This window comes from Mobula birostris, chromosome 1, assembly GCF_030028105.1.
Source record: "Mobula birostris isolate sMobBir1 chromosome 1, sMobBir1.hap1, whole genome shotgun sequence".
Taxonomy (NCBI): Eukaryota; Metazoa; Chordata; class Chondrichthyes; order Myliobatiformes; family Myliobatidae; genus Mobula; species Mobula birostris.
The window spans coordinates 113,735,231-113,759,411 of NC_092370.1; the positions used below are offsets into that span (position 1 = coordinate 113,735,231).

The 24,181-nt window shown below is 44.1% G+C and overlaps 1 protein-coding gene across 1 annotated transcript; it reads right to left on the reverse strand.

Moving 5' to 3' along the window:
* Positions 1–784: 784 nt before the first annotated feature.
* Positions 785–13,013, reverse strand: LOC140199073 (immunoglobulin gamma-1 heavy chain-like). The gene is made up of 5 exons (XM_072260544.1): positions 12,942–13,013; positions 12,678–12,840; positions 5,733–6,047; positions 4,073–4,150; positions 785–1,263 (listed from the first exon to the last, which is right to left on the reverse strand). Exons 1-5 carry the CDS (start codon positions 12,996–12,998, stop codon positions 1,130–1,132), a joined length of 747 nt encoding a protein of 248 aa, XP_072116645.1. The 5' UTR covers positions 12,999–13,013; the 3' UTR covers positions 785–1,129.
* Positions 13,014–24,181: the final 11,168 nt, after the last annotated feature.

Here is a 24,181-nt window from a genome sequence, read left to right on the forward strand (position 1 = left end):
TAAGACTGGTGGTGGTGGTGGTGGTGGTGGGGGGAGGGGGGGGAGGTGGTGACCGAGTGGATGTGAGGAGGTTGGCTCCTGCTTCTGGAACTAGAACCCGGATCTCCCTTTTAAAATAGAGAATCGTCTATGAAAACGGGAGCGGTGTTCTGCATTTCTCTCAGAGGGCCGTAGAAGCGGAGCTCTGAAAATTTTAAAGACAGGGCTGCCTGGGTTCTTAATGAGCAAGGGAGCGAAAGGTTACCGTAGGTATATGGAAGACAGAATCAGGATGTCTTAACCCTGCTCCAAGTGTGTATATACCGAGGGAAAGCTGCATTGTCAAGGGTACATTCTTGTATTTATAACTTAAGCCGAGGACCTCTATTTAAAGAGATGTGTCCAGGGTAAATCGCTCCGTCGAACATCGCCAACTGCTGACTGATACTCTGTTGAGCCGAAGTGGTTCCCTATTCCACGGGCTGGAGTTAACATAATAAGAAGCGGGGTGTAGTGTAAGTTTAGGGGCGCTCTGCTCCTATCCCGAATTTTGTTGGGTTCATCCGAATCATGCTCAAGATACGCGTTTAAAACCGGTCTTGAACGCTAATAGCTTTCTCGTTTCCTTGGCCTTGTCACCTTCGACGCCTTATACGGGGCTTATTTTATTTCGCTTTTCAAGTTCTGATGAAGGGATTTCGACCTGAATATATTTCTCTATTCAGATGCTGTCTGACCTGGTGGGTGTTTTCAGTATTTTCTGCATGTTTCGTCAATAAAAACGAAACCAATCACGAGTAAAGCATTGAAAGTCCAAAATAAATCTTACTGACTAGTTTATTGTCTGATTTACACAATGATAAATGCAAAATAACATGACAATATAAAAGCCGGCAAACTAATAGCAAACATTCAGCATTAAAAATCGCTTGAAGAACAACCCTAACCATTTTCCCACAAGAGGAAAACATGCTGCTGTTTCTAGCTATTTTGCACTGTAGTCACCCGGAAACTTGCCCCATCTCTCGCCCAAAAGCCATGTGGCTTGCAACAGGATGTAAAAATTCTTGGTATACCTCGAAGAAATCAGAGGGAAAGCTTACACTGAAATGGAAGACATTATCAAACTATACATTGTTCGTAATGCGAGTTACGTTGACTTCTTCGTACCGCGGTAGTCCATCTTGTAAACGACGAACGAAATGATGCAGCAGTATAACACGCTCTTCGTCAGTAGAGCGGTATATGTCACGATCGCGACCCGCAGTGAAGTGGAAGATGTTTCTAAATGAAAATTTTAAAGATGCAAAAGTTATTAGCTTCTCGTTAATGTTTCTATGTAACGACAAATATATTGGGCGTTGTAAAAGCCATGGCGCGGATAGCTGCCCCTTGGAAAATAGCAGCGGCTAAAGTTGTGTCCAGTAATGTCAACTACCCATGATCTGAAACCCTGTTTGACGTCTCATAAACACAAGAAATTCTGCAGATGCTGGAAATCCAGAGTAGCGCACACAAAATGTTGGAGGAACTCAGCAGGTCTGTCAGGCAGTATTTATGGAAATGAATGAAGAATCGACGTTTCGAGGCAAGATCTGATGAAGGGTCTCGGTCCAAAACGTCGACTCTTTGTTCCTTTCCATAAATGCTAAACAGACAGACCTGATGAACTCTTACAGCATTTTAGACCATAAAACCATAAGATATAGGAGCAGAAGTAGGCCATTCGGCCCATCGAGTTTGCTCCACCACCCAATCATGGGCTGATCCAATTCTTCCGGTCATCCCCACTCCCCTGCTTTCACCCCATACCCTTTGATGCCCTGGCTAATCAAGAACCTATCTGTCTCTGCCTTAAATACACCCAATGACTTGGCCTCCACAGCCACTCGTGGCAACAAATTCCATAGATTTACCACTCTCTGACTAAAGTAATTTCTCCACACCTCAGTTCTAAATGGACGTCCTTCAATCCTGAAGTCTTGCCCTGTTGTCCTAGAATCCCCTACCATGGGAAATAACTTTGCCATATCTAATCTTTTCAGGCCTTTTAACATTCAGACTGTTTCTACGAGATCCCCCCTCATTCTCCTGAACTTCAGAGAATACAGCCCAAGACCTGCCAGACGTTCCTCATAGGCAACCCTATCCTTCCTGGAATTATTCTCGTGAATCTTCTCTGAACCTTCTTCAAGGTCAGTATATCCTTTCTAAAATAAGGAGCCCAAAACTGCACACAATACTCCAAGTGTGGTCTCACGAACGTCTTATGGAGCCTCAGCATCACATCCCTACTCTTATATTCCATACCTCTAGAAATGAATGCCAACATTACATTCGCCTTCTTCACAAGCATGTGCATTACCCTGTTTGGCATCTGTTTTTTTTTCCAGAGATAGGTGCAATTTATACCTACTTTACAAGTGCACGAAGTGAAAGCATTCTCGACTGTTTAGAAATGAATGAAGATGTGTTTTCTAAATATGTACTATTTATCTCCCACAAAGGAACAGGAAAATCCCCCAAATGTTTCGTGCTGAAGAACTTTCTGCCAATTCCTTTGTTATGTTTTTTAAAAATCTACTTTTAAAGGAAGTTCCGTTTGCTTGAATAGAATGTTCGTTTAGCGATAGTTAAAATATATATAAACCTCCGTATGTATATAATAGTTTGTCTTCTATTTTTCCCCAAACAGTTAACGTGTACAATTCATGTTACCCAGGAGACTTATGTATTATCTTCAAATTTACTTCTTAAACTTTTTCATGGTCTAATTTGATCTATTCCTGTGTTATTTCTGTCATTTTATTTTTGGTAAGTATTTAGACAAAGCACTATTTTTTGTTATTTCGATGTCATCAGCAGTGAATGTATCAAGATGCACCATGGTGTATGCATGGATGTGGTGCATATTTGATTAGGGGTCTATGTCTATGTCTACAATATTTTGACATCTCCTTTATTTTGATGTGTCTGCAGAATAATTTATTTCTTTTCTATTTCTTATTAATTAATTTTTTGGAGCTTCTTTTTAATTGTTTTCTATTTTCCATATTTTTTATTCCTGTTCCTCATCCTTATTCTTGATGTTCGTGCACTTAGATGTCTCTCTAAGTCGCCTTGGGGACAGTGAGTGCCAGTGACTGGAGGTGTGTCTCACAAACTGCCAACTCGCTTTCTCTAAGGACATTACAGAGGCTGCTATAGCTTAGTAAGAACGCAGAAATTCATCTGGTCATTTTCTGGTGCTGGAAGTCAGCAGATTTATTAAGTACATTTATTAAGCACACTACAGCGTAAGAACAGGCCCTTCGTTCCATGTGGACTATGCCGAACGTGATGTCAAATTAAACGAAATTCCTTCTGCTTGAATATGATCCATATCCCTCTATTCTCACCTTCATGTCTCTTTTAAGGTTTGTTTAATGCCATTATCGTATTTAGCAGCCAATTCCAGACACATATTACTGTTAAAAGATTTTCCTCACACATCTCCTTAAACAACCACCCCTTATCTTAAAGTTATGCCTTCTGGTATTTTATATTTCTACCATGGAAATAAGACTATCTACCCAATCTTTGCCTCACATAATTGTTGTTTTTTTAATATATAAATATTCCTTGATCTCTGGAGAAAATCACTGGCCACAGACTTCCAGACAGAATAACACCCTTCCACTAGTACCTCATGTTTTCTGTGGGGAAGTCAATCCTGAATCCAAACTATTAAATCACCTCGGATTCCATGCATCTTAATCTTCTGGATCATTCTACCATAAGGGACCTTCTCGAAAGCATTACTAAAATCCGTGTAGACAGCTGCCCTAACCTCCTCAATCAGCTTCATCACCCTAAAAATACTAATTTAATTTTGTAAAACATAACTTGCTGCATACAAAACCATGTTGACTGTTCCTAATTAGCTTATGTTTTTTCATTGTCCCCAAGAATCTTCTCCCATAGGTTCCCTATCACTGACATGAGCTCAGCTTCACCGTTTGAGGGACTGCACTATTTACTATTGCGCACAGACTGGATTATATATGGGACTGGATTATATATGGATTATCCTAAAATATGAAACAGTGATTACCTTCATCCGTGCTCTTCTGTAATTCTTCCTCGGCGGATGGGCAGGTGGCTGCTTCATGACCATTGTTTTCGGAATTAGCTACAGGGTGGCAAAGCGAAAAAAATAAACAGAAACCTTATTTAAAATGATCCGCAAATCGAGACTGGGTAAATGAGTGCGGAACCGAACTACTGGCATTGGTGGGTGCATTAACTGATGTTTATTGGGGCACATCTCGTTAACCCTCAGCTCGACTATCCCCACGCTGCTCCCTCCGGACCCAGTCTGTGCCGAAACGATGCTGCAATTAACTGGCCAATCCCGCACATTTTACACGGAATCCCATACAGACCTGTTCACCTAGAGAATGTCCCCGCTTGCGCTCTAAAGTCAAAACAAATGACACTTACAACTTGCTGCCACATTCCCTTCCGCCGAGGTTACGCACGGGAGAATGCTCCAGAAATGAAATCCCACTTTTTTTTTGGCGTGTGCGTCAGTGATGATGGATTTTTCATGGCTTTTTACAAGGCGCGGAGCGAGAGAGAGACTGTGTGGCGCGCCACTCCTGACACAGACATTTGCGCAGTATTTTCCCTTTATTTTACGAGGTCGAGACAGTCAACCCGGCACGGATGTAAAGCGTACTCGGGGGCAGACCCGGTTAGTTTCGAACCCGGGAACCTCCGCTCCAGGGTTCGGTGCCGATGTCATTGCGCCACCAGCCAGCCCAAAATCCCACTCTAGTGGGTGGCTTATCATCTTTATGTCATTTGAGTCTCAAATATGAGAGTATTTCGGAGAACATTTGTAACTTTGGACTCCAGCCAAATTCCGGCGTCGGAAGAAAATTCACACTTATAATTTGAAACAGGAAAGTCATTGATGTCTGTATATCTAATACCATTCCTGTTGTTATATTTAATCGCTATGTGATTATATAGCATTTAGTCTGTCCGACATTGGGTTCGGAGCCGGGTGGCAAACAATGTTCTATCTATTCTTCCTTACAACTGCACAGCAATTTAAATTAGTTTCGGAATATGCATACTATGAATATTTTGAATGAAAACGTCAGCGTTCAGCGGGCCGGCAGTTGATTAACAATCAGCTGTTGACTTACAATCTGTGTTTGTTACAATTTGTAACGGTGCTGTGTAAACACTGACAACCTTAAAACCCTAAAATGTTTCAAAATAAATGGTTGTGGTGCGTTTATTATGGAATAATATGGACTATTTTCATTAACACAATTAATTACAGGGTATTTCACAATTATATTAACAGATTTCAAAATTATATTAATATAATCTCAAAATTATATTAACTTTATATAAAAGAAAACTCCAACAGCGCGGCAATAAGGGCCAATGCGTGGGATTATTTCAGTTACTGCGAGACCGCATACCCACGTAGATTAGAGAGAACAGTGTTGGTGAATTGGAGGAAAATGGAGTAAGTTTGATAGGGAACTTCAAGCCAACTGACCTTCACACCAAAGTGCATTAAATGGAGGGCAGCGGTATAATTTTATCAGCGCTGCTTCTTGGAAATATATTTAATAAGACGGATTTAAGGGCTACAATTACAAGGGGTTCGTCTAAAGTTGAAACTGTACAGGACAGATGAAAAATAAAAATAGAATTTGCATAAACTCTGCGAAATTAGCTGTGGACCTTACCGCTTCTACTTTCACTGTTAGTTGATACTTTGTTGCTTCCCGTCTCGTGCTCCACCCTGCAAGTGATCGTTTCCTGGTTCCATTCGTTTTTGGAGATTTCCATGCGGCTAATCAGCGAGTAGTTACCTTTGCTCATTTTCTTCACCGGCTCTGTCAGAATTTTTCGACTTTGGATTTCAGGGACTTCCCAGTTGACTTTGATCACTTCGGGGAAGAAGTTGGTCACCAGGCAAGCCACAAAAAATTTACTCTCTTCCTCCAGATCCTTACGATCGGGTTGGAAAAGACGAAGTATCGGAGACTGGGGTTTCACATCTATTTGTAAAAATATGATGCTTTACAGTGATTATAAATTCCAACATCGACACCTACACGAGCGGCTGCGGACAGGATGAAACAATTTGAAATCTAACGGTGATAAAAAAAAATCTGAGGAGATTTACTTTGGAATGAAATTTGTAGAAAATAAACATAATGCGACAATTATGGAAGTTTTGATACTTACTAAAGCAAGTGCTTACCGTTCTAGGAGAGTCTGGGTGGAGCAGCAGAGATAAGGTGAATGCACTCAGTTTTTGCCCCAGAGAAGGGGCATCAATAAATAGGGTAGGGAAGAGGTAATAGGTTAGTGAAGGCAGAGATATTTAACAGGCTCTTGAGGGTCAACTCCTCTACATAGCGGGCAGTACATAAATGGAACGAGTTGCTGAAGAGGTTGAAGCAGGTGCAATAACAATACTTAAAAGACAGCCGAACATGGAAGCCACAGTTTTAGAAAGATATCAAGGATAAACGATATGGACGGGCATCTTGAGATGCATGGGTGGGATCCTTAATAATACCAGGGACCCTACTTACGCAGCGCTCCTGATAAATGGTCCTAGGAGAAGAAGTCATTTGAAACACATCATAGTCATGCATTCACCATGAAGTACAATGATATCTGCCTGTGGAAATTATTAGCCTTTACCAAATCTACTCCTTTATTTCAATGATATTATTAATAACAAAGTGATTGAAAATGTAAAGAAGACCACCATGGTTTTGTTATTGGCAGTAAAATGGCTGCTGACTGAACAGATAAATGCTCTCATAGATTGAAATGGCTTCCTATTGAACACACATTAAATGGGATTTGTTTTTGTGCTGTATGACTCTATGAAATAAATTCAAGGCCCTGTGGAGAGACTTATGCAAAAGAGGCTTTTGGGACAGCACAGGTCGGGCAGGACGACTATCTTCGTCCTCAGTGTGATACGGTAGCTCTTAAGCCCGCTGCTTCATTGCGGCCATCAGGTATCAATCGAAACTTATTCCATCTTTGTAGTGCCCCTCTTCATAGACAGCGTTTTTTCCTACAGAGTATGTAGCATCCATTCGCATGTATGTCAATTAGGTCCTCATCAGCCTTCATCATTCCAAGGAAAACAAGGTCATTCTGTCCATTCTCCCTTCATAACAGAAAGCTTTCATCCCAGATAACCTGTGGTGAATGACCTAGGTGCTCTCCCCAGTGCAATTACAGTGGCATACAAAAGTTTGGGCACCCCGGTCAAAATTTCTGTTACTGTGAATAGCTAAGCGAGTAAAAGATGACCTGATTTCCAAAAGGCATAAAGTTAAAGATGACACATTTCTTTAATATTTTAAGCAAGAAAACTTTTTTATTTCCATCTTTTACAGTTTCAAAATAACAAAAAAAGGAAAAGGGCCTGAAGCAAGAGTTTGGGCACCCTGCATGGCAGTACTTGGTAACACCCCCTTTGGCAAGTATCGCAGCTTGTAAACGCTTTTTGTAGCCAGCTAAGAGTCTTTCAGTTCTTGTTTGGGGGATTTTCGCCCATTCTTCCTTGCAAAAGGCTTCTAGTTCTGTGAGATTCTTGGGTCGTCTTGCATGCACTGCTCTTTTGAGGTCTAATCACAGATTCTCGATGATGTTTAGGTCAGGGGACTGTGAGGGCCATGGCAAAACCTTCAGCTTGCGCCTCTTGAGGTAGTCCATTGTGGATTTTGAGTTGTGTTTAGGTTCATTATCCTGTTGTAGAAGCCATGTTCTTTTCATCTTTGGCTTTTTTACAGACAGTGTGATGTTTGCTTCCAGAATTTGCTGGTATTTAATTGAATTCATTCTTCCCTCTACCAGTGAAATGTTCCCCGTGCCACTGGCTGCAACACAAGCCCAAATATGATCGATCCACCCCCGTGCTTAACAGTTGGAGACGGGTTCTTTTCATGAAATTCTGCACCTTTTTTCTCCAAACATACCTTTCCTCATTGCGGCCAAAAAGTTTTTTTTTTGCAAAGGTATGTTTAGAGAATGAGCAAAGGTATGTTTAGAGAAAAAAAAAAGGTGCAGAATTTCATGAAAAGAGCCCCTCTCCAACTGTTAAGCACGGGGGTGGATCGATCATGATTTGGGGTTGTGTTGTAGCCAGTGGCACGGGGAACATTTCACTGGTAGAGGGAAGAATGAATTCAATTAAATACCAACACAATTCTGCAAGCTGACATCACACCGTCTGTAAAAAAGCCTAAGATGAAAAGAGGATGGCTTTTACAACAGAATAATGAACCTAAACACACCTCAAAATCCACAATGGACTACCTCAAGAGGTGCAAGCTGAAGGTTTTGCCGTGGCCCTCACAGTCCCCTGACCAAAACATCATCGAGAATCTGTGATTAGACCTCAAAAGAGCAGTGCATGCAAGACGGCCCAAGAATCTCACAGAACTAGAAGCCTTTTGCAAGGAAGAATGGACGAAAATCCCCCAAACAAGAATTGAAAGTCTCTTAGCTGGGTACAAAAAGTGTTTACAAGCTGTGATACTTGCCGAAGGGGGTGTTACTAAGTACTGCCATGCAGGGTGCCCAAACTTTTTCTTTGGGCTCTTTTCCTTTTTTGTTATTTTGAAACTGTAAAAGATGGAAAAAAAGTTTTCTTGCTTAAAATATTAAAGAAATGTGTCATCTTTAACTTTATGCCTTTTGGAAATTAGTTCATCTTTTACTAGCTTAGCTATTCACAGTAACAGAAATTTTGACCAGGGGTGCCCAAACTTTTGCATGCCACTGTGTACCCATCCTGTAGTTTGATGACTGGAACTGCACATGATATTCCAGCTGTGGCCCAGGGTTTTTATAGAGTTGTACCATTTCCATGCACTTATATTCTATGTCCCGATTAATGCAAATGCTCGGTATACCTTCTCAGCTGATTTATCAATCCGTGCTTGGATCTTGGACATATACAGTAAGGGTCCTCTATTCTTTAGTACTTTCAAGGACCTTATCAATCACTGCGAATGTTTCAGCCATGCGAACATGCACCGCATAAACTCACATTTTTCAGTAGTCAAGCCTATTAGCCATTCCCCGCGCATCTGATTAACTGACGGATTTCACTATGCGGCAGAAGACACTTCACCATCGTTAATTTTCGTGTTATCTACAAACTTACCATCCCTACCTCCTACTTTCACATCCAGATCATTATGTGCTCAACAAACAGCAGTGGTCCCATCTTTGGTACCCGTGAAACACTACAAGTCACAAGATCACAATACAGCATAGAACGGTAGGGCACAGGAACGGCCTCTTTGGCCCACAATATTGTGTTAAACCATTTAAACTAGTAACTAAATGCCTAACTAAACTAATCCCTTCTACCTACGCAATAGCCATGTAGCCTCGTTTTCTGCACACCACGCGCCTATCCACGGCCCTCTTAAATATTTTTTATTTGCCTCTACTACCACCTCTGTCAGCACATTCGAGGCAACCACCGCTCTCCGTGCAAAACATTGTCCTGCATATTATCGAACTTAGCCCTTCTCAAATGAAATGCTCGCTCCTGGTATTAGACATTTCGACCCTGGGAAATGTTCTATCAGTGTAAACAGTAAGTGCCTCCCAAATCTTATAAACTTCGATCAGGTCTCCCGTCAGCCCGCATCATTCCAGAGAAAACAACCTAAGATTGTTCCAACGGTCCTTATCGAAGATAGTTTCTAATTCAAGCAACATCCTAGTAAACCTCTTCAATCTCCCGTCCAAAGCCTCCACTTCCTTCCGATAACGGGCGATGACAATTTAATAGAATACTCCAGATGCTACAGTTTTATTAAGTTGTGATATTACTTCCCGACTTTTGAACTCAAATGCCTCGACTCGTAAAGGCAAACACGCGTTGCGCTTTATTTATCGCCCGATCAACTTGTGCAGCCACTTTCAGGGAAGTATGTACTTGGACTCCATGATGCACCTCTTAACAGTCTTGCCATAAACACTATCCCTGTACAGTTAATCTACCAAAGTGCAACCCTTCGCATTTGGCCAGATTAATCTCCATCTGCCATTTCTCCACCCAGATCTGCAACTGGTGTGTATACTGCTCTGTACTATCCACAACGCCAATCTTTTTCACGACTCCTTGAACCGTCATGTACAACGGCTCATCTGAACCGAGGGGAGATGTCTAGAGTACTCTATTCTACATTTTCATCAAGGTCATTGAAACAAGCAGACAAGGAAGCAACTAAAAAAAAATGACTGAGAGGGAAACAATAGATACATAAATAATAGACAGATAAATAATAAGTAAATAAATGAATGGAGAGATAAATAAATAATTAACGAATTAAACGAATGAATAGATGAATACATTAATCAATAACGTGAACAACAGAGGTCCAAATACAAATCCCTACGAAATACCTCTAGTCTCGGACCTCCAGGTCCCATCGACCACTGCTGTCTGTCTTCGATGTGTGTGCTAATTCTGAATGCAAACGGCCAGGTTACCGTGGATCCCGTGAATCTTAATCTACTGTATGAGCCTACTGTGAGGGGCATTAGCAAACGCCTTACTGAAATATAACCATCCACTATTCTACCTTCATCAATCACTTTTTCACCTCCTCAAAAACTCAATCAAGTTAATCAGAAATGACCTACCAGAACGAAGTTATACTGACAGTTCCTAACTCGGCCATGGTTTGTCAAGTATTCATAAAATCCCCTTTAAAATCTTAATTTAACAATCTTCTCCAAATTGTAAGCATAACCATCGATCACCAAGCAAATATTGGATGTAAATTGCTAAATACCCCTCGATCCTATGCACTTTGCCTGTGCATTTCGCTGAATGGAATAGCAGCCAGTTTCTCTGTAATGTTACCCCCCAGGCGTTTTCAAGTTAGAACCAATGTGCTGCCAATTTGCAGTTATCTTTTCTCAACTGAGTGGAGAAGTTAATAATATCTTGGACTGAGGCGACTCACTGTCTTAACTGAAGCAATTAACCTATGTCTGAATATAGAAAACTGCTCAGATGAAACCCACGATTCAACCTCTGCTTTCAGCATGTGCCTGGAACCCTTCTCTCCTGAGGGCCATCTCTTTGGGTTTTCACAACCCGAGATTCTAAACTAGAAACTTAGCAAAGTTATTAACTATTTGAGACCTTGCACACACTCTGCTGCGGAATAAAAAGGGCATTTCCCGCAATAACATGGGTTCACAATAGGTTTTTGGCGCCGGGAAGTTACAAAATGCTCACCGTCTCAGAGCCCAAAAAGTATCCCTGAAACTAAGTCGATTAAACTTTGAGCTACTTTTGAGAAACTGAAATAACGAATCCTGACAAGAGCTGTGTTTGAAACTGCTGTTAATTGTGTGTGATCTGATTTCTTCAACGTTTATTGGATTGGAAGACTTGCGGAAGACCACCGCCGATTAAAACTGATATTTTTTACGGAGACTTTAGCAAGAAACAGTCAGGCTCCCTTGCGGGGAAACAAAGCCGTAACCAAAAGCTCGAACGTGGAAACCAGCGACGATCTATCTATTCTGCACCCATTCAAGCAGCTTTGGGGGTTTTCGGCCAATTAACTGCAGACTTCGAAGAAAATCTGCAGCATGTGACTAGTTTAAAGACGAGCTGATTTCAGAAAGTGTACAAAATGCTTTAGAGACATACAAACGTAAAGCGCTGGGAAAAAAGAAATAGTTAATTCTTTAGGTCGGAGGTGGGCCTTCGATCAGTAACATTAAGTGTTTCTCTCTTCACAAATGCTATCTGACGTGCTGAGTGTTTCCAGCGTTTTCCATTTCTATTTCAGATTTCCAGAATTTACTTTTCTAACGTTTTAAGTATTTGGGTTGGAGCAACACGGTCCCCCTCTGCAAACTTGGCTTCCTACAAACTTTGCAATAATTTGTGGGTACTGACCGCCACTGTACATGCCAGAGGCATTGAATGATTTGTTTAACGTTACCGAACTCTCGGCTTACTTTAGAAGTGCGGCGCTTGTTATAGAATTGCCATCAGCAACGCGAAAGTCGACCCAAATGGTCGAAATCACAATCTCCCTGAGTTTCGCTGTGACACAACACATTATCATCATCTTATTCCATCGCTTTCGCGCTACCAAATTTAGTAATATTGGCGGGATTAAAACAAATGGAGGTTAAATCGTTTGTGTAGGTTTGTCTAGTGCAAACACCGAAGATATTTCCCCCCAAACCCTTTGCATCGAAACAGCTCCAAGGGATCCCATCAGGAGCCTGATTCTCAGCGGGAGGATTCGCACCCAGACTTCATCCCTACATCCTTCGACTTCCCATCCATTCCCCGCTCTCTAATCTGCTCACCCTCTCTCCCTCATTGGCCACCCTTAAGGAGTTGGAACCTTCAACAGTTCACCCCCGTTCGCTGGGTCACTCCAGACTTACCTGTGACGAACAGCCGAGTCCCGCCGCCGAATATTTTTCTCCAAGTACCAGAGGTGGCACAATGTTCAACGCTTATACAATAACCAATCCGGCCCCAAATAAGCTCTAAGCAAAACTATGTACTCTCTCATAAACCTAGCCCTCATCTATCCTCGCTAGTAACCAAGTTACTTGAGAGCGTGAGTATGTTTCGGAAAGTTCCAGAGGCTTACCTGTGACGATGAGTTTGGTTCCCGTACCAAAGTGTAGACTATTATCATTATCACGGTGATACACCCCTTGACAAGAACGTCCCTTCCCATCAGAGTACTTGCACCTGCCGGTTACTGACTGAAACAGCTCTTCCCGGTAAATCCGGATCTCCCTGACACGAATCTTAACCGGATACAAGGAGCAACTTTTAAAATAACCATCATTTGAGTAATAGCCAAGAAGGTATCCGATGGCTTCGTTATTGTATGGAAGATTCCACGCACCAATCTGCAGTCTCGTTGCAGAATTAAGCCATTCGGCCCATCGAGTCTGCTGCACATACGATCATGGCCGATTTATGATCCCCCTCAACCCCATTCTCCTCTTCTCCCCGAAACCGTTGACACTCTCATCAGTCAAGAACCCATCAACCTCCGCTTTAAATATACCCAATGTCGGCCTCCACAGCCGTCCCAGGCAATGAATTCCACAGATGCCCCACTCTCTGGCTAAAGAGATTCTTTCGCATCTCTGTAATAAAGGGACGTCCTTGTATTCTGAGGCTGTGCCCTCTGGTCCTAGACTCTCCCTCTATAGGAAACATCCTCTCCCCATCCACTCTGTCCAGACCTTTCAATATTCCATACGTTTCAATGAGATCTTCTCTCATTCTTCTAAACTCCAGTGAGTACAGACCCGGAGCCATCAAATGTTCCTCACCCGTTAACCTTTTCATTTGCCTTTATTACTACATACACAACCAATTTAGTGATTCTTGACGTCCCTTCCCATCAGAGTACTTGCACCTGCCGGTTACTGGCTGAAACAGCTCTTCCCGGTAATGTCTGCACAATCGATTCAGATGCCTCTTTCAGAATCCTGGAGTGTAGTCCAACTGGTCCAGGAGATTTATCTACCTTCAGACCTTTCAGCTTCCTAAGCACCATCTCCTTAATAATAGCAACTGCACTCACTTCCCCCTAAGACTCTCACATTTCTGGCATTCTGCTAGTGTCTTCCACAGTGAAGACTGATCCAAAATACTTAAGTTCATCTGTCATTCCTTTGTCCCAAATTACTGCCTCTCCAGCGTCATTTTCCAGTGGTCTGATAACTACTCTCGTCTCTCTTTTACTCTTTATATATCTGAAAAAAAAACCGTTTTGTATCTTCTTGCACGTCATTGGCTAACTTATCTTCATATTTAATCTTTCCCCTCCTTATGTTTTTTTTTAGATACTTTCTGTTTTTTTTCTAAGGGGCCACAGTAGCGTAGTGGTTAGTGCGACGTCTTTACAGCTCGGGGCATTCCGCAGTTCGGAGTGCAACTCTAGCACCGTTCGGAAAGGATTCTCTGTGTGTCCTCCATATGGAATATATAGGTTTTCTCCAGATCCTCCAGTTTTCTCCAATAGTCCAAAGATCTACCAGGTAGATTAATTGGCCATTGTAAATTGTCCCGTGAGTAGGTTATAGCTAATTGGGTATGTCGGGGAATGCTGGGACTGTGCAGCCCGAAGAACCGGAGGGGTCTATGCCGCGCTGTAATGCTAAATAAATAGATAAATAAATAAAGCATACCAATCTTCTACCTTCCTACTATTTTTTGCTACATGTATTATAAACCATTTCTTTTCCTTTTAAGCTTCTTTAACTTCCTCTGTCAGCCATAGTTCCCCTCATTCTCCCTTTAGAATATCAAGCAATACACATAAAAACTGCTGGTGAACGCAGCAGGCCAGGCAGCATCTCTAGGAAGAGGTACAGTCGACGTTTCGGGCCGAGACCCTTCGTCAGGACTAACTGAAAGAAGAGCTAGTAAGAGATTTGAAAGTGGGAGGGGGAGGGGGGGATCCAGAATGATAGGAGAAGACAGGAGGGGGAGGGATGGAGCCAAGAGCTGGAAAGTTGATTGGCAAAAGGGATATGAGAGGATCATGGGTGGGAGGCCTAGGGAGAAAGAAAGGGGGAGGGGGGAAGCCCAGAGGATGGGCAAGGAGTATAGTGAGAGGGACAGAGGGAGAAAAAGGAGAGAGCGAAAAAAATAATAATAAATAGATAAATAACGGATGGGGTACGAGGGGGAGGTGGGGCATTAACGGAAGTTAGAGAAGTCAACGTTCATGCCATCAGGTTGGAGGCTACCCAGACGGAATATGAGGTGTTCCTCCAACCTGAGTGTGGCTTTATATTTACAGTAAAGGAGGCTGTGGACAGACATATCAGAATGGGAATGGGACGTGGAATTAAAATGTATGGCCACTGGGAGATCTTGCTTTTTCTGGCGGACAGAACATAGCTGTTCAGCGAAACGGTCTCCCAGCCTGCGTCGGGTCTCGCCAATATATAGAAGGCCACATCGGGAGCACCGGACGCAGTATATCACCCCAGCAGACTCACAGGTGAAGTGTCGCCTCACCTGGAAGGATTGTCTGGGCCCCTGAATGGTGGTGAGGGAGGAAGTGTAAGGGCATGTGTTGTCATAGGATGGACGCTGGGGACGGACCCAAGTGCAAGACACAGACACTGAAGTACTAGGGACAGGACTAGGATACAGGGTGAGGGCTAGGACATGGACACGAAAACCAGGAACCCGGAACAGGACTGGACAAGAGAGCTAGGAGCCCGGGCTTGGACTCCGAGCCAGAGACTGGACAAGGACCCAGTACCTGGGTCTTGCCTCTGGCTCGGACCCCAGATCTAGGCAAGGAAGTGACCTGGCTGGCAGGCAGGACGAGGCTGGAGACCTGAGGTGAAGCTTGAGACTAGAGACCTGAGGCGAGGCTTGAGACTAGAGACCTCCTGTGCAGGGCACGGAACTCCTGGGCAGGGCGGGGATCATCTGGGCAGGGCGCGGATCTCCACCCGACAGAGGCAAGGGACAGGAAGGGACAGAACCAACCGCAGGGTAACGGCAAGACGGCCTGACTTACCTGGTGGAGGCAAGGGACAGAAAGGGAGCTAGGTACAGGGTGGCTCCAAGACAAGACTACAGGCGAGGTGAGGGAAAGTTACCGCCAAGACAAGGCAGGGCTTCAGGTGAGGAAACAGAAGGCAGGGGAATGGATACAAGGAGTAAGGACAAGAACAATCCAGCAGCCACGCCCTGGTCTCTGGAGGTATTTATGCAGCCAGCCCCAAACAGAATCAGCTGCCTCAGTTAGTGCTCAACAGGATCAGAAACAGGGTAGACAGGAAAACCTGGAGCAAGGGTCGATGGACCGGACCGTGAACCGGAATGTGGACTTCACGGACCGGACCATGACATATGTAGCACTTGTTCCACTTACAAAGATAAGTGCCGGGAGGGAGATCGGTTGGAAGGGATGGGGGGTGGGGACGAATGGACAAGGGAGTCGCGTAGGGAAAGATGTGCTTAGTGGTGGGATCCCGTTGGAGGTGGCGGAAGTTACAGAGAACTATATGTTGGACCTGGAGGCTGGTGGGGTGGTAGGTGAGGACAAGGGAAACCCTATTCCTAGTGGGGTGGCGGGAGGATGAGGTGAGAGCAGATATGCGTGAAATGGGAGAGATGCATTTGAGAACAGAGTTGATGGTGGAGGAAGGGAAGCCCCTTTCTTTAAAAAAGGAGGACCTGGAATGAAAAGCCTCATTCTGACAGCAGATGTGGTGGAGTTGGAGGAATTGCGAAAAAGGGACGGCATTTTTGCAAGAGACAGGGTGAGAACAGGAATAGTCCAGGTAGCTGTGAGAGTCCGTAGGCTTATAGTAGACATCAGTAGATAAGCTGTCTCCAGAGATAGAGATGGAAAGATCAAGAAAGGGGAGGGAGGTGTCAGAAATGGACCAGGTAAACTTGATGGCAGGGTGAAAGTTGGAGGCAAAGTTAATGAAGTCAACGAGCTCAGCATGGGTGCAGGAAGCAGTGCCAATGCAGTCATCGATGTAGCGAAGAAAAAGTGGGGGACAGATACCAGTATAGGCTTGGAACATTGATTGTTCCACAAAGCCAACAAAAAGGCAGGCATAGCTGAGACCCATTAGGGTGCCCATGGCTACACTTTAGTTTGGAGGAAGTGGGAGGAGCCAAAGGAGTAATTATTAAGAGTAAGGACTAATAGTAAGGAGTAAGGACGTCCCATTCCCATTCTGATATGTCTATCCAGGGCGTCCTCTACTGTCAAGATGAATCCACACTCAGGTTGGAAGAACAACACCTCATATTCCGTCTGGGTAGCCTCCAACCTGATGGCATGAACATTGACTCCTCTAACTTCCATTAATGTCCCACCTTCCCTTCGTACCCCATCCGTTATTTATCTATTTATTATTATTTTTTTTCTCTCTCTCCTTTTTCTCCCTCTGTCCCTCTCACTATACTCCTTGCCCCCTCTCCCCTTCTTTCTCTGTAGGCCTCCCATCCCATGATCCTCTCATATCCCTTTTGCCAATCACCTGTCCAGCTCTTGGCTCCATCCCTCCCCCTCCTGTCTTCTCCTATCTTTTCGGATCTCCCCTCCCCCTCCCACTTTCAAATTTCTTACTGTCTTTTCTTTCAGTCAGTCCTGACGAAGGGTCTCGGCCCGAAATGTCGACTGTACCTCTTCCTAGAGATGCTGCCTGGCCTGCTGCGTTCACCAGCAATTTTTAAGTGTACTGCTTGAAATTCCAGCATCTGCAGATTTCCTCGTGTTTGCCCTTTAGAATATTTCCTCTTTGGGAGGCATCTATCCTGAATCTTCAGAACTGCCCAGCCATTGCTGTTCTGCCATCATCCCCGCTAGTGTCTCCTCCTAATCAACTTTATCCAGCTCCTCTCTCATGCCTCTGCAATTACCTTCACTCCACTGTAACACTGACATATCTGACTTTATTTTTTCCCTCTCAAACTGCAGGGCAGATTCTATCATATTATGATCACTGACTCTAAAGGACTCCTTTACTTTGAGCACTCTAATCATATCAGGTTCATTATACAACACCCAGTCTAGAATTGCCTTTCCTCCTTGTGGACTCAACCACAAGCTGCTCTAAAAAGCTATCTTGTGGGCATCTAAAAACTCAATCTCTTAGGATTCAGCTCCAACCTGATTTTACAGCCTACCCATGTATTGAAACCCCCCCGTGACTATCAAAACATTGCCCTTACCCCGTGCCTTTCTATCTCCCGTTGTAATTTGTATCCCACATCCTGGCTATGGTTCGAAGGCCTGTATATAACTCCCATCAGGGTCTTTTTACCTTTGCAGTTTCTTAACTCTACCCAGAAGGTGTCTACATCTTCCAATCCTATGTCATCTCGTCCTATCAAAAAATTCTAGCATTTTTATCAACAGAGCTATCCCAACCTCTCTGCCTACCTGTCTCTCCTTTTGATACAATATACATTCTTGGATGCTAAACTCCCAACTATGACCTTTCAGCCACCATAGAGTGATGCCCACATTACACTTGCCAATCTCCAACTGTGCTGCAAGATCATCGACCTCATTCTGTATATGATGTGCATTCAACTATAACGCTTCCAGTCCTGTATTTATCACCCATTTTGATTTTTCCCCAAATCTCCTGTTGGACCCCTAATTATCGAGTCTCCTATCACTATCACTCTACCTGAATTTACCCTTCCCTGCTGAGTCTCAGAGCTGGCCATACTGCCACTGGCCTGGCTGCTGCTCCTGTGCACTGATAGGTGATTCTCCCCCACACCCCACTGTAGTATCCAAAGGAATACTTGTTGCTGAGGGGGATCAACTGTAGAAGATATGATAGAAACATAGAAAATAGGTGCAGGAGTAGGCCATTCGGCCCTTCGAGCCTGCACCGCCATTTATTATGATCATGGCTGATCATCCAACTCAGAACCCCGCCCCAGCCTTCCCTCCATACCCCCTGACCCCCGTAGCCACAAGGGCCATATCTAACTCCCTCTTAAATATAGCCAATGAATTGGCCTCAACTGTTTCCTGTGGCAGAGAATTCCACAGATTCACCACTCTCTGTGTGAAGAAGTTTTTCCTAATCTCGGTCCTAAAAGGCTTCCCCTCTATCCTCAAACTGTGGCCCCTCGTTCTGGACTTCCCCAACATCAGGAACAATCTTCCTGCATCTAGCCTGTCCAATCCCTTTAGGATCTTATACGTTTCAATCAGATCCCCCCTCAATCTTCTAAATTCCAACGAGTACAAGCCCAGTTCATCCAGTCTTTCTTCATATGAAAGTCCTGCCATCCCAGGAATCAATCTGGTGAACCTTCTTTGTACTCCCTCTATGGCAAGGATGTCTTTCCTCAGATTAGGGGACCAAAACTGCACACAATACTCCAGGTGTGGTCTCACCAAGGCCTTGTACAACTGCAGTAGTACCTCCCTGCTCCTGTACTCAAATCCTCTCGCTATAAATGCCAGCATACCATTCGCCTTTTTCACCGCCTGCTGTACCTGCATGCCCACTTTCAATGACTGGTGTATAATGACACCCAGGTCTCGTTGCACCTACCCTTTTCCTAATCGGCCACCATTCAGATAATAATCTGTTTTCCTATTTTTGCCACCAAAGTGGATAACTTCACATTTATCCACATTAAATTGCATCTGCCATGAATTTGCCCACTCACCCAACCTATCCAAGTCACCCTGCATCCTCTTAGCATCCTCCTCACAGCAAACACTGCCACCCAGCTTCGTGTCATCCGCAAACTTGGAGATGCTGCATTTAATTCCTTCATCCAAGTCATTAATATATATTGTAAACAACTGGGGTCCCAGCACTGAGCCTTGCGGTACCCCACTAGTCACCACCTGCCATTCTGAAAAGGTCAACCTATCCCGTTTAATAGTAGCTTTCTTTCAAATGATGGCAGTTTGCAAGGTGTGTACGTTCAGAGGGCCCGATGTGCCTTTGCACATTATTCACTAAAAGCTAGTATCAGACATAACAAGCTATGAAGGAGATAAATCAAGCAGTTGGATATAACCTCCAGAGATTACATAAGCTCTCCAGCCTCTTCCCTCACTCCCTATACTCACAGTGCAAAACTTTTTCCCCGTTTCTACCTATATCATTGGTGTCAATGTACACCTCGGCCTTTATCTGCTCACCCTCCCTCTCCTGCAGCTGCTCTGTGATATCAACAAAGAGGTGGACGAGGGAGGCAGATGAGCGACTATTGCTATAAGGGATTGTGTCGAGTGTACTGGGCCATTTTCAAGGACTCATCTATGGATCTGAATAAATACACCTACACCATGTAGGTTCAATGTACACCTACATCACGGACTTCAGAAAAACAGCTGTAGATAAGTGTCTCCCACAAAATCATTCAGAGTCTTCCCCCGCCAGAAGCCTTGTTCAAATCATGAAATCAGCAATTTGCTGAGGGTCAGATCAGAGGCATTCAAGTCTGGTGACCAAGGAAGTTACAAGAGGTCCTGGTACATTCTCTGGAAAGCTACGTCACGGGCAAAGTGGCAATGCCAGACTAGACCTGAATCAACGGAGAGTACTCAACAGTTGTGGCAGGGCTTGAATACTATCACCTTTTATAAAGTAAAATCAAATGACATAAGTGACAACAGGACTCACTTCCAGATGAACGCAATGCCTTCTATGCTTGCTTTGACCGTCAAAACATGGAGGAATCATCACAAACAACCACAGCGCCAGACGATCGAGTGATTTTAGTCTCTGAAGCTGATGTGCGAGCGGCCTTTAGGAGGATGAATCCATGAAAATCATCCAGCCCAGGCATGATACTTGGCCAAGTACTGTAGACCAGTGCTAATCAACTGGCTGGACTGTTCACTGATCTTTAACCTGTCTCTTTTGGCTGATGTACTCATCTGCTTCAATCAGACTTCACTTATTCTGGTGCCTCAGAAGAACATGGTAACCTGCCCCAATGAGTAAAGTCCAGTATCACTTACATCCACAGTGACGAAATGTTTTAAGAAATGAGTTTTTACCATGATATGTAAACATTTACATGACATTTTAACAGATCAACTCCTCCTAAGAAGCGAATTGGGTCTACTCCAATTTTCCCAGTGGCGCAACAGGTCCACAGCAGATGTCATCTCATTGGTTCATTACTCAACTCTGGACCATCTGCACAGCAAAGATGCATATATCAGGATGCTCTTTTCTGTGAATGCCAAGCTACAGGCATTCAACGCCATCACCCCCCTAGAACTCATTAATAATAAGTTTCAAGAACCTGGCTTCAATACCTCCTTGTGCAACGAGATCTTCGATTTCTTCACTTGCAGATCCCAGTCAGTTCAGATTGGCAAGAACATATTCCCCACAATCTCCATCAGCACAGGTGCACCACAAGGCTGTGTGCTTATTCCACTGCTCTACTCACTTTACACATGACTGTGTGGCGAAGCACATCTCCAATGCCATATTCAATGTTTCTGATGACACCACTGTCATACGTCAAATCAAGGGAGATGATGAATTAGCATATAGCAGGGAGATTAAAAATCTGACTGAGTCTAACAATCTCTATCTCAGTCACAGGAAGACCAAGGAGCTGGCTATTGACTTCAGGAGGAGGAAATCAGGAGTCCATGAGCGAATTCTTGCTGGAGGTTAGAGGTGGAGAGGGTCAGCAACTTTAAATTTCTTGGTGCTATCATTTCAGAGGACCTGTCTTGGGCACAGCACGTAAGATCTATTTCAAAGAAAAAATGCAGTGCTTCTAATTCCTTCGGAGTTTGTGAAGATTTGGTATGACATTTAAAACTTTGACAAATTTCTATAATGCGTGATGAATAATGTATTGACTGGCTGCATCACAGCATAGTATGGAAGCATCAATACCCTTGAATGGAAAGCCTTCAAAAGCTACTGGATATGGCTCAGTCCATCACGCATAAAGCAACCCCACCACTGACAGCATCTACAAGAAGGGTTGTCATAGGAATGCAACATCCGTCATCAGAGACACCCCCCCCCTCCTCCACATTGCAGATCATGCTCTCCTCTCTCTGCTCCCATCAGGAAGTACGGACAGGAGCTACACCACCAGGTTCAGGAACAGGAGATTCCAGTAGAGATTTGAAACAATTTTAAGAACCATTGAGCTCTACAACACAGAATCAAGCCCTTGAGCCTAACTTGTCCTTACTAAGCAAGTTACCGACGTAAACCAGTCCCGTTTACCTGCATTTAACCCGTATTTTTCTGAACCTTTCATATCCATGTAGATGTTCAAATGTCTTTAATTCTTTCGATGGTTCCTGCCACTAACTCTTCCTCTGGCAGCTTGTTGCCTGTACCCACCACCCTTTCCTTGAAGAACCGACCAGACAGGTCTCTTATAGATCTTTCCCCGCTCACTTTAAAGCTATCCCCTCTAGTTTGGGCTCTCCTACCCTCGAGAAATATTTTTCCAACTCCTTATTCTCCAGCGAAAGGTGTAAATGAGTAGACTGTCGATGAGGCTGATCGGGTAACTTTCGTGGAATTGGATAGAGTTCTTTATCCGAAGAAAGGTGATGGCATTTATGGCATAAGCTGCCAATTCGCTGAGTTGGAAATGATTCGTGTGACCTCTACGCTGAGGAAGAGTTTTTGTCAGCGGCGCCTGTTAAATTTTAACTTTGTGGGTCTATATAGGCACAGTAATAGGTGCCGGAATCCTCTTTCTCGAGACGGGCCACAGTTAGAGTATACTGCTTTTGTCGATCTTTTCTCGCTGTAAATCTGTTATCAATTCCATCGTCGCGTACGTTGACCCCATTACTGTAATAGAGGATCATGACTGGGCGTTGCCCATCTGGCTGCCGGTACCAGTGGATTATGTCCGTGTTCACTGTGCCCAGATCGCATCTCATGACGGCAGTTTTGCCCACGTTTTTGGTGATGGACATCGGAGACTGTATCAATTCAGCATCGAGATATCTGCCTGTGGAAACAGAAATCAAACTCAGAACATGTTGAAAAGCCTGAAGCAAACAGAGAGTGAATGGATGAAAATCAATCAACTAACGGAGGAAAAGTATCACAAAAGCCACACAACCCAGCCGCATGGTGTTTGTCGAGTTGTGACCGTATTTGACACGGATTTAGACGTGGTCTGGCTAGTTATAAATAACAGCACGCTTCACGTCCCACTTTCTCTCAACGTGTCACAGACCACGCCTTCCAACCCTATTTGAAAACCACACACAATTATTTCCTTTGCATAAATTGAGATTTTGTTAGAATTGCACAGCAGTTCACTAGACAATTTTTTTCCCGTTCGAACTTAACTCGCTTAACATGAAGAAATCCGTCACGATAACAGGCCTTTCGAGGCCCAAAGGTCAGGCCATCCAATTCTATCAAGGTGATCAATTAACCTGCTAACCCACAAACGGGAGAAATTTTGCAGATGCTGAAGGACTTCTCACGCTGACTTCTCCCCTTCCTTTGGGTGGGATGTTTGATGAAGTGAATGCCATCAACACCATGGCTGTGATTATGTTCATCTGAGTCCTGATAAAGGGTTTCGGCCCGAAACGTCGACTATTTACTCTTTTCCATAAATGCTGCTTGGTCTACTGAGTTCCTCCAGCATTTATTGTACGTTGCTTTGGGCGGCTACTAATCCTTACGTCTTTTGAACGTGGGAGGAAACCGGAGCAGCCGGACGAAACCCACGCGGTCACAGGAAGAACGCACAAATTCCTTTCAGGACAATGACAGAATTTAACCTGGGTCGCTGTCTCTATAATAGCGTTACACTAACCGATCCGGTAGCGTTCCGTCCCAAAACTTTCCCCAAATTAGTCATCTCCTGCCAGTTGCCTTTTCAGTTACACGTCAACATGTTTAAAATATTTATCATCCCTTTATCGCTGTTTTGTGACATTCCCGAAATTTCCCGCCGAACACCACAGTTGGAGGAAGTGGTTTCAGAGCGGCGGGCGGGGGAGGTGAGTTGGGGTGTTGCTCGGCGACTTCAGACGTCAGGAGTACATGGAGATAATTCTCATGACACCCCCGGTTTCTCCATCTTGGCCTTCACTTTGCCTAATCATTTGTCTCCGGAGTCTGTGACAGAGCAAGGAGAGCGATATCCTCCACACACACGCTCTTAAAGTGCCGACCCTGGACCTGTCTCGCATCCGCCCCCGTCGCCGCGACCGTATTCCGTGTACGTTCCGTTGGGTGGGATGTTTGATGAACCGAATGCCATCTGCACCATGTCTGTGATTCTGTTCATCTTTCCCTATTAACGTGGTTTTAATTATTCCAGCTGGGCAGAACCTGTCATTAAATATTACTTTAGATTGGCTTCCGCTGTGAAATTTGAAAGGACAATATCTAATGTGTTTATTTAGCGATACAGCACGAAGTAGGCCCAATCACCCTCGACAAACGGTATTAAACCTAACCCAATCACGGAACAATTTACAACCTGGAGCTGTAATAGCGTCGCGCTAATCGCTGCGCTTCCGCGGTGCCTGGGCAGTGTACGTCCTTTATCAAATGCCCAGGACCCTCTTTCCTGTCGCTGTAAACGTCCAAGTGCCATAACTCACCAAGTCCTAGTTGTAAACCTCCCGCAAAC